This window comes from Musa acuminata, chromosome BXJ3-9 (assembly GCF_036884655.1).
Source record: "Musa acuminata AAA Group cultivar baxijiao chromosome BXJ3-9, Cavendish_Baxijiao_AAA, whole genome shotgun sequence".
Taxonomy (NCBI): domain Eukaryota; kingdom Viridiplantae; phylum Streptophyta; class Magnoliopsida; order Zingiberales; family Musaceae; genus Musa; species Musa acuminata.
This window is the reverse complement of record NC_088357.1, coordinates 5,977,640-5,989,268: the sequence shown is the minus strand read 5'-3', so window position 1 is coordinate 5,989,268 and position 11,629 is coordinate 5,977,640. Positions and strand designations below refer to the sequence as shown.

The 11,629-nt window shown below is 41.8% G+C and overlaps 1 protein-coding gene and 1 non-coding gene across 2 annotated transcripts; both read right to left on the bottom strand.

The window, feature by feature from the left end:
* Positions 1-350: 350 nt before the first annotated feature.
* On the bottom strand, positions 351-2,390 carry LOC103997368 (ninja-family protein AFP3). The gene is made up of 2 exons (XM_009418557.3): positions 1,252-2,390; positions 351-898 (listed from the first exon to the last, which is right to left on the bottom strand). The coding sequence occupies exons 1-2, from the start codon at positions 1,835-1,837 to the stop codon at positions 465-467; spliced, it is 1,020 nt and encodes a 339-aa protein (XP_009416832.2). The 5' UTR covers positions 1,838-2,390; the 3' UTR covers positions 351-464.
* A 9,108-nt stretch (positions 2,391-11,498) lies between these two features.
* Positions 11,499-11,571, bottom strand: TRNAR-ACG (transfer RNA arginine (anticodon ACG)). The gene has a single exon. It is a non-coding gene; the product is annotated as a tRNA-Arg (tRNA).
* Positions 11,572-11,629: the final 58 nt, after the last annotated feature.

Genomic DNA, 11,629 nt, shown 5'->3' with positions numbered 1-11,629 from the left:
TTCCTGTCGCGTTGCCATTAGCAGGTATTCTTGGAGCCAAATTGGTGCAAGTGATTCTGTTCCTGGACATGGATTAAGGTGATTTATTACGTCCCCTATTTGTATTGTATCAAGTGATTAATCTCTTTCACCGCCAAATACTTTCTTTCTTAGCTGACTGCCATATGGAACGCGGGTGACACGGCAGATCGACTACGGCACCTGCGTGTATCAAGTGAACCGGGAATGAGTTGGGTTGGCGAACCGGCGTGTGTGATCTGTGAACCAAAAAATCCTTCCCTCTGCAGTTTATCCGGTACGCTTTCCTGCGGTTTTCCCAATAAGCAATAAAAGGTTGCATGAACAGACAATGGTAGGAGAGTTCGGAAATACAAAAAGAACTCACAATGTCCAATAACGCAAAAGCCAGACGATTCTAACATGCAACAACTGTTGCCTGCTAATTCCTATAGAAATGCATGCCATCACAAGAATGCCGACGGCAGGGTGTCGACGACGATGTGCCGAAGTGGGTGAGCCACTTCACCCCCTCCTGCATGCTTAACAAACTCAGCTGGAGTGAAGAAGCTGCCATGGCACACGCACACGATCTTTACTTCCTCCCCTTTCCTGTATTTGTAGAGAAACCCTTCGATCCTTCTGCCATTAGGTCCATCTCCCCTGGTGGACACACAAGGCATTCTTTCGACCATGTTCCTCCCAGCCTTTTCTCGCACCCTGTCGTCCAATGCTCCTTCTGTAGCCTTCCTTGATTGGCCCTCTTCCCCGGTGACACCGGCAACGTGTTTTCCTACTGCCGCGGCTGTCGTATGATCAGATGCTGCCTTGTGACTGCCATGCTCGGGTGACAGCAACGCAGCAGTCATGGGACTCCCGACCCGGGGACTGTTTCTTGATCCTGAGACACAGGTCATAGATTGTAATGGGATCTTCTAGCTTGGGTTTGGATGGCATGGCAAGAAAACAATACATCTTTTGAGGAACAGCATGAGAAGTTGATGACATGCCAATTCTGGATGTTCTTGGTCAAATGCCAATGCTGCATCCAATTAGCTAGACATCGAGTGGCATTTGTCCTTTAGGCTATTTTGCAGATGCTACTAAATTGTTATTTAATGTCAGTCAAACATGATTTATGATTTTATATTCTCAACATTAAACGAACTAAACAGTCATTTCCGGCAAAATATTACCCCCCCAAAAAAAAAAAAGATTCAGCAATTAGAAGGCATTGTGGTCGAGATTTCTCACCTTGTTTTGGTTGGCTCTCGACGTCAGAAACGCTTGAGCAGCTACTTCCTTGTGATCCGATCGAGCCTTGCGATACCAGCCCGAAGCGTCTCGGTGCCTCCGTTGGTTGAGCGGCTGCTCTGCCGGCTCCGGCTATCCACAACGGAAGCCCGTGAGGGGCGACCCGGTTCCTCGACCCTGCGGTTTCCTCGTCAAAGATGTCGCCTTTCCGGTCTGCGATCCTGGATTTGGAGCTCAACTTCTCGGATCTCCTCCGCTTCGCCTCCAACCGCTTCAAGCTCTGCAACTCCTTCCTCTTCCGGAGCTCCTCCTGGGCCTCCGCCTGCAGGGAGCACGTCCTCGCGAGCGGAGGAACCATGGCGAGGTCGCGCTCCACGGGCAACGTCGAGATCGATGAGGACCGGACGAGCCGCTTCTCCTTGGGTTCCACCCCGAAGCGTCCGCCCAAGGAGAGACCGAGGCTGAGCTCGATCTCCCCCGACCCTCCTCCCTCCGTCCCTTCCCCCTGTCCGCCGCCGCCAGCTCCGAATCGCCTCAAGAAGTCCTTCTGGTAGCCCTCTGCCCGAACAGAGAGCTTCTCTTCCATCGCCAAGCCACACGAACCACTCGCAAAATCCAATTTTTATCTCACGGTTCTAAAATTTACGAGCAAAACTCGTGGAAGCCACGAGAGGGAGGAAGGCAGACAAGAAAACTTGGATCTTTAGTAGGCGGAAGGATCTTAAAGCTCAAAAACCCTCGTAAAAGGAATCGAGCCACACAAAAAGACTACCAAGAAACGGCTTTTATCCCACCGAGACGACGGATCTTGTTATCGCTGGTGATCAGAACAAAAATTTGCGGAAGAATTCGGAGAAGGACGCGGTACGCCATGAGAGGCAGGGAGCCGAGAAAAGAATCAGGTTTTTGGAAGGCGAAAGAATCAATTTGCTCCCTTAAACTCTCGTACAAATATTAGGAAGTAGAGTTGCAAGATTTGGAGCGAAGATCTCGAGGGGAAACCATTTACAATCCGCCCATGTGGATGCAGGAGAGGAGGGAGATGAAAGCCTAGAGAGAGAGACAGAGACAGAGACAGAGAGGACGGCGTGGAATTATCTTTCAATGCCTAAATCGCCCTTAATCATCTTTGACGCGACGATCGTCTCCTGCTATATCGTACGTGTCGAGCACTGACACGATCGATCGTGTCGAAAGGGTGCGTCGCGCCGCACCGAGATGGCCGGCGGCACGATGGGGAAAACTGTACCATCGCTCGTGTCGCTGTCGGATGGACACGTGTCGGACAGGGCGTGGTTTTATCAGGGACAAATAGAGGTACCGACACCTGTCCGGCACACTTCTCTGGTTCCACCAGTGCTTCGCCTACCCAAACGTCGACGACCCGCTTTCCGAACCACGAAGACTAGTCGGGCCCACCTTAAATCTATTTCCATGATATGGCAGGTGGGCGGCGTAGTAGGTCTTTACGAGTAGCAACAGGATTTCTTTTGTCTCTGTTCGTCGTGGGGAACACCGTGGGCGATGGAACAGCGGGCGACCCTACGCCCACCTTTTAACTTAAAAGAACAGATCCTGTTCACCTACCACACCAGGCGACGGTGTCGTCCAAGGACTCTTCTGTGGGCCCCAGCGTCAATGGTCAATCACGTGGGCTGTGTTTTGCCACGTCATATCGGGCCCCGGCTGCCAGTGGGGGGCGCGTCGACCCTGTCATGTCGTCGGTCCAATAGTACACTGCTTTTCATACCGCCTTGGCGAGTACCCTCCTCCCAGACCCATGCTGTGAGCCGAGAGGAGACGTATGGACTCTTCAGGTCCCACACGGCCTTCCCGATGGTACGTGCGTAGCGGAACAAGGCAGGTATAAAATCTGTGTATCGTTAGGACCTGCGTGGGTGGAAGGCCCAACGCCACGTCCGGTGTTTGCCTGCTTTACAGAAAAACGACCAACCATTACTTTCTCACCCGCGCGTCTCCCATCGGCCCACCCCTCTTTCTTTTCTGTAACTTTTCGGTGGGCCCCATGTGGTCTCCACAACCCTTTCTCCAATCACAAGCAAGCGAGGCGCGTTCGTCGCTACCCACGGAGCCAAATGCCGGTTAGTGCAACGTGGCGAACCGTCACTGGTCGAAAGTTGCGGCCATTAGAATGGCCCACTGCGTCAGCGACCAGTGGGCACCTCTCGGTCGGCTTGACATCAGCGAGGGCGACAGTTTCGGCCGGCGGGATCTTCTTAGGATAGCCTGTTAGGACTCTAGCTAGGAGAGTCCTAATTGAGAGGGACATTCATGTAAAACTGTTAGAACTTTAGCTAGGAGAGTCCTAATTGAGAGGGACATTCTGTTAGGACTCTAGCTAGGAGAGTTCTAATTAAGAGGGACATTCATGTAGGAGGTTTTTTCTTAGAGAAGAATTAGGAGTTGTAAGGGAATAGGAGTCTTGAGTAGGAGTCCTATTAGGAGTCTTGAGTAGGAGTCTTAATTGAGTAGGACTCTTGAGTAGGAGTCCTATTAGGAGTCTTGAGTAGGACTCTTGAGTAGGAGTCCTATTAGGAGTTAGGGTTTAGAAACCCTATAAATAGCTATGTATTCATCCTCTTTTGATAAGCAATAGATGAATCTTTTCTGCAGCCTTTGAGCAGCAACTTGGAGGGAGGAACCCCTATAGAGTTCCAAGGAGGCCGATCCCCTAAAGAGATCAACCCCAAGTTTAGAATCTGCAAGGGTTCTAACACCTGGTATCAGAGCAGCGTTCTTGGCGTCTCGCTGCCCTTCCATAGCCATCCATCAGCCCTCCACAGCCGCCCAAAGCAATTCCCACAATTGCTTAAAAGATCGTCACCAAATTCCATCGTCATCTCCACCACCGCAGATCATCCTTTGATCTCCCCGTGAATTGCAACAGGTTCTGGTTTCTTACCTTACTGCTGCTGCAATTTAGTTATCTTATTCGAAAATCCAAAAAAAAAAAAAATTGTTCCAAAATTGCTGCATAAACTTTTCGTCGCAAAGTTTTCATCTCTACGACGAAAGATACATTGCAAAATTCCAATCGCATAGCATAGATTGTTTGATCTTGCTACTATATTTTTTCTATCCAAATCTCTATGAAATTTTTATGACAGCTTTGACACTTCCTAATAGCAGATTTTCCTTTGGTTTTGTCAAAAAATTCTCAATATAAACCGTTGATCTTTTACGTCTAATCTGCTATACTTGAAAATCTGCACCGTAAAATTTCAGCCGCATAGCACTATTTGTTTGATCTTGATACTATGTTTTTTTCTGTCCAAATCTCTACGAAATTTTTATGATTGCTTTGAAACTTCCTAACAGTGGATTTCCCTTTGGTTTCGTCGAAAAATTCTCAATATAAACCACTGATCTTTTACGTCCAATCTGCTACACTTGAAAATCTATGCTGCAGAAAATTTCAGCCGCATATTGTTGCCTTAACCCATCTATTTGCAATCTTTTTTGAATGAAATTTCTTATACACTTCATAGATCATCTTGGCTTCCATCTAAGATTGATCTACTAAGGAATTTATCTCTAAAAACGATTTTGGGTTGCTGCAAATTTTCGTCGTAGACCGCTGAAATTTTTCGACGAGATTTCTGCTATCGCAACTTGCATCAATTTTCTTGCTGTTCCTGCCTAAATTTTCTTGATCAAATTGGACATCCTTGCTATCATATAAACTGTGATTTTTCTATCAATTCCCTCATCAAATCTCTCAAGTTTTTGGTGGAAATTTCGTCGAGAAACCGCTGTTTCTTCGACGACAATTCTGCTCTTACAAGACAATACAATTTTGTAGCAAACTTCCACTGATTTCTATCAAACCTTTGCTACCATCTACCACAGATCCAAACCTTTCATCCATAGCCCTAAAACTCTACCAAACCACACCCTCAAACTGCACCCAAAACAGCAACAAAACAAGCCTAAACCGCAGCCTACATCCACCAATCCACCAACCCTTTCGACCATCACTTCTCTCAACCTATACATGCCTTTAACCCAACAACAAAAGAGAGATCTTAACATCACAGATTTGAAGATATATACTATGGTATCTAAGGAGGCAATCAATGCTAAATTCGAAGCCTTGGAGGCACGAATGGAGGATAAGATTCGGATGCTCTTTACCGAACTCAGATTGGGCCGACCACTAAGCCCGAAGAAATCACATCAAGGAAAGAGCTTTGCCCAATCACACCAAGCCCAAAGATATGACTTCCAAGAGAGGGGAAGCTCTATGACCAACCCCAACTATTCATGCATGAGAGTGGAATTCCCTAGATGGGAAGAAGGAGACCCAATTGGTTGGATCTCGCGCGCGGAGCGATATTTTCGGTACCATAAAACTACGGATGCATCTATGGTGAAAATTGCAGCTATACATCTTGAAGGGGATGCTATACAGTGGTTTGACTGGTTTGAACATACTTATGGAGTCTTTTCATGGCAACAATTCAAAGAAGGACTGCTGATCCGCTTCAGACCAACCGATTACAAGAATATTGACGGACAACTAGCAAAGATCCGACAAACCTCCACCATTCAAGAGTACCAAACCAGGTTTGAAAGGTTATCTAATCAAACTCTTGATTGGTCTCAAAAACAGCTATTGAGGACCTTCATTGAGGGCTTGAAGCCGGAGATCCGAGGAGAAGTTAAAGCGCGACAACCGTACACGCTTATGGCAGCCATCTCTTTCGCACGACATCAAGAGGAGCAATTGAACCATGAAGCTCGGAGGACTAGGGTTGCTCCTCAACCAGTAATATTGAAGTCCTTAGCCCCCCCTACTGTCGACCGAGTCCCTACACCAAAGAGGCTAACAAGAGAAGAGCTTCGGGAGCGATATGCGAAGGGGTTATGTTGGCATTGTGACGAGCCGTGGAGCCATGAGCATCGCTGTAGTAAAGGGGGACTTCTTATGATTGAACCGATAGAAGAAGAGGTTATTAAACATCCAAAAGAGAGCCTTGAATATGAAGAAGAAGATGCAGAAGAAGAGCCACAACCGACCGAAGTTACAGTACATACACTAGCTGGCTACTCAAACCCGCAAACGATGAAAGTTGGAGGCCTTCTCAAACAACAATCGATCACTGTTCTCATCGACACGGGCAGCACTAATAACTTCCTAAACAGTAAGGTTGCTGTCCATATGAACTTACCTATTGAGAATTGCAGCAGGTTTGATGTTAAGGTCACCGACAGACGGATTTTGAAGTGTGATCGTAGGCGCCCGCAGGAGAAACTATTGCTGCAGGACCAAGAGATAATTGCAGAATTCTTCCTTCTCCCTCTTGATGATCATAAGACCATGCTCAAAATTGAATGGTTGATGACATTAGGTGATGTTTCTTGGAATTTTATACAACTAATTATGAAATTTTGCAGTAAAGAGAAACAGGTGATACTGCACGGGAAACGTGGGGGCGACGTAACGATGATTTGCACACAACAAATGGAGAAGGTTTTGCATAAAGCATGCAGCGGATTCTTGGTACAACTTGAGCAGCAAACAAAGGGAGAGCTAATAGAATTTAATGATTCAAACCTACTTCCTTTGCTTGCTGAATTTTCAGATATATTTATGGAACCGTGCAATCTACCTCTTACCCATCGGCATGATCATTGTTTAATGATTCTTCCAAGCAAATCTCCAGCAAATACTCAGCCATATCAGTATCCACATCTCCAGAAGGATGAAATAGAAAGGATTATAAAAGAGATGCTCGAAACAGGAGTTATTCGGCCAAGTTGCAGCCCCTACTCTTCACTGGTGCTACTTGTACACAAGAAGGATGGAACATGGCGAATATGCATTGATTACCGAGCTCTCAATGGCATTACCATCAAGGATAAATACCCTATTCTAATAGTAGATGACAGGGAGCACAAATCTTTACAAAGCTGGACCTTTGATCCGGGTATCATCAAATACGAGTATGCGAAGAAGACATACCGAAAATCGCCTTTCGAATACACAACAACCACTATGAATTTTTGCTTTTTTCAAAAGAAGGTGGAATAATTTGGGCATATCATATCAGAGGAAGGTGTGGTAGTAGACCCCTTCAAAATTGGAGCAATGCAAAACTGGCTGACCCCGAGGAACATAAAATTGCTACATGGCTTTCTCGGTTTAACAGGCTACTACTGCAAGTTCGTGAAAAACTATGGAGAGATCAGTGCACCACTTACTTCCTTTCTGAAAAAAGATGTCTTCCAATGGTCGAATAGAGCCTCTGTTGCCTTCGACAAACTTAAGGCAGCCATGACGATGATGCCGGTGCTAACACTACCAGATTTCAACCGACCCTTCATTATTGAGGCCGACGCATCTGGAGTCGGAATTGGAGCAATTCTCATGCAAGATGGTCGACCACTCGCATACACTAGCAAGGCATTATCTCCCTCCCATCAAAATAAGTCAACATATGATAAGGAGATGCTCGCTATTGTGCGCGCAGCAACGAGGTGGAGACCCTACTTGATTGGTCGACGATTTCAAATTAAAACCGACCATAAAAGCCTCAAGTACTTTTTGGAACGAAAGATATCATCCCCTGAGCAGCAAAACTGGGTAACAAAACTTCTTGGATTTGATTATGAAATCACTTACAAAAAGGGGAAAGAGAATGTTCTTGCAGATGCGCTTTCGCAACTACCCGAGCAAGCTGAAGTTTTGGCCATTTCACTTCCGACCAGCGACTTCCTTGAGGATATTAAGATGGAATGGCATCACTCACAAACCGACGGCCAGACAGAAGTTGTAAATAGGTGCTTGGAGATAGCCCAAAGCCACCCACCAAATATGACTACCCAAGGAGGACTTCAGACTCAGCCAAGTGCCATTATTGATCGACGGATTATGATTCGACGACGACGATCCACTACTGAATTGCTAATACAGTGGGCAAACCTACTAACAGAAGATGCCACTTTGGAGAACTATGATGACTTGAAGATCAAATTCCCAAAATTCATGAATCGTCAGCCTCGAGGACAAGGCTGATTTGAAGAGGGCGGGTTTGTTAGGACTCTAGCTAGGAGAGTCCTAATTGAGAGGGACATTCATGTAAAACTGTTAGAACTTTAGCTAGGAGAGTCCTAATTGAGAGGGACATTCTGTTAGGACTCTAGCTAGGAGAGTTCTAATTAAGAGGGACATTCATGTAGGAGGTTTTTTCTTAGAGAAGAATTAGGAGTTGTAAGGGAATAGGAGTCTTGAGTAGGAGTCCTATTAGGAGTCTTGAGTAGGAGTCTTAATTGAGTAGGACTCTTGAGTAGGAGTCCTATTAGGAGTCTTGAGTAGGACTCTTGAGTAGGAGTCCTATTAGGAGTTAGGGTTTAGAAACCCTATAAATAGCTATGTATTCATCCTCTTTTGATAAGCAATAGATGAATCTTTTCTGCAGCCTTTGAGCAGCAACTTGGAGGGAGGAACCCCTATAGAGTTCCAAGGAGGCCGATCCCCTAAAGAGATCAACCCCAAGTTTAGAATCTGCAAGGGTTCTAACATAGCCCTGTCGGAAGCGCCAACTAGCTCGCCTGACCGAGGATACACGTGTCGAGCGATGAGAACACAACTGCCCACGGCCACGTGCAGAGTAAGTGGCGCAAATATGACCATTAGATTCGGCCGTGCTAAAAGGCAAAAACTAAATTATCCTTAGATGGCTAACCAAATTAGAATTATTACCAAATGAATTAATTTATATTTTTTAATAATGCTTGAAAGGCAAGATCGATGGCCATCAACATAATATTCGTTCCCAACTCAAACCAAACACAACATTTGAGTTCTAATGCATTTACAAGCAAGGGGATGGTTCAAAATATACATTCGAGGTATTCCAAGAAGAAAAATCCCAACACTTGAGAAGAAAAATATATGATACATCTAAAGTGCTCAAATGATAGCCAATGTAGTGGAAAGAATGTCCATCTAAAATCCCAACACTTTGAAACTTATTTGTATAAATAATAATAATAATAATAATAATAATAATAATAATAATATCAAATCAATGAGAAGAACTATAACTTCAATATAAGAACATTTCCTTTTTCTAATTTCATCCTTCGTGATCAACCACATGGCTGGGCTGAAGCTTTCAATTTCTATGAGAAAAAAATATCATGATTGAAGAATTTACAGAGGAAATTAATCAGTTGCCAATAATATACATTATTTATTGAAACAAGCATGATAATTTATCTTATTTGTAAAGGGGAGAAGAAAGAAAATGATATGCCTCTTCACTAATTTTTTGAAGTGAAGAAAAAAAATTATCAATCGAATACCTTAAAAAGAAATAGAAAGGAAATTTATCTGAGTTGTGATTCATTGTCAATATGAGAGCTCGAGAAGTCCTTAAACTTCTCAAGAGATATGATCTCCTCATCAAGATTGCTCTAGGGCGATTCGAGTGCGAGTCATGAATGTAAAAGCTATATTTTAATTTTTTTATATCGATAAAAATATAGAATAATAATGGGAATTAGAATCGAAATATCACATATTTGATCCATAAAATCGTGTGAATATATAATGTAAATATTTATGTTCGATGCAAAACTCAAAATATAAATCACTTTTGTTACTCTCTTATCACTAATATAAAATACTATTAACACACTAAATAATACTAATGCCATCAAAGGATTATATATTTTTATAAAATTGATAATTTTACATATAATATTTTTTTGTTAAAAATATTAAAAGATATTTTAATTTTAATTTTTTTATAGTCATTAATATGAATAATAGTTATTAAACTAAATTAATTTAACAAAAACAATAGCACACGTGAGGATTTAACCAAAGGGATATAAATATAAGAATCATATCATTTGTTCTCTTATTGTGCATCAAGATATAAAGTTATTTGTTTAAGATATTGATGATTATTATTTATGTTCAAAGATAATAAATGATACTCTAATTACTTTTTTATCTTAGGCCATGCGAGACACGTAATGGATGGACATATCACTTGTAAAGAGAAAGTATTAATTATATTGGTCGTCTTCTCATCTCTAATTATAATTGATGTTGTCGTTATCTTGAATGAATGTATTATATACAAAGAGAATATTTTATTTTTTTTTATCTCAAACAAATATATCATAATGTGTTTGATTCTTTTTTATCCTATATGAATAGATTAGACTACTTTAGTCACGTTTGATGCTTCATATATTCTTTTTATCCGATATGAATGTATCACTCTCAAATGGAATATTTTGGGAATATTAGATGCTTCGAATATCTTTGTATTTTAGACATACATGTTATGCACAAATAAGATATATTTTTATCAATATTGGATGCTTTAGATAATTTTTTTGTTCTGAATAGATGCATCGTATGGAAAGATATACTTTGGTTACATTATATGTATTTTTTATTTATTTAAGTAAAGTGAATATATCATAAGATACTTTGCGAAAACATGTGCTTTCTAAGTTAATAATTACGGGTGATTAGTGTAGTAGTAAAAGGGAGAAAGAGAACAAAGTTTAATACTCGAATGAGAGGAATAAAATCTCACTTTATTATCATTATTATATTTAATTAAAGGAGGGCTTTGGCTATGGCTCGACCATTGATGGCCTAATCTGACCTAAGCCCGAACACTATTGCCCTAATCTGATTTAAGCTCGGACATTGACGAGAGCTAATGAAAACCAATTGTCGAGATCTATGTTTGTTCATCTTTTACTTGTATAAAATAAGACTCATATCATGTTCATGTAAAGACAATTGAAGTCAAACCAAATTACCTTTATGTGAAAGAGATTGCCATCTACAAAGAACCTAAGGTAACATGTTGAGTCTCGATTAGTTGAAAATAATAATAATATTATTAGTATCAACGTTAGAACTACAGCTAAAATGATAGGGTTCATTTATGTGTCTATTAAATAGGATTTAAAGTCAAAATCAATGTTAATATCAATTATCATAATTGATATAAAAATACATATTTGTATCATTTTAATTATATATATATATATATATTTGTTTTACATTCTCTTTTTTATTTTATATATTGTATGTTGGGTTCATAAGTATTAAATTATGTTACAATAGATAATATCATTCATTTATTGAAAAATATTTAATCATATTATTTGGTATTTTATAGGGGGATTGGGGTTTGTTACATATCATTTATTTATTCAAACAAAGGAAAAAAAAAGTCAATGAAAAGCGACTCCACTGGGGATCGAACCCAGAATCTCTGGTTCCGTAGACCAGCGCCTTATCCATTGGGCCATGGAGTCGATGTTGGTGATTGGCTATTTTTATTTTATATATTCTAAATAAAACTTAGGGCATATG

What these genes read in the sequence shown, in the direction of transcription:
- LOC103997368 (XM_009418557.3), bottom strand. Translation starts at nt 1,837, where the DNA reads ATGGAAGAGAAGCTCTCTGTTCGGGCAGAGGGCTACCAGAAGGACTTC. An exon ending in CGAGAGCCAACCAAAACAAG is followed by an intron (nt 899 to 1,251) that starts GTGAGAAATCTC and finishes CCTGTGTCTCAG; the next exon opens with GATCAAGAAACAGTCCCCGG.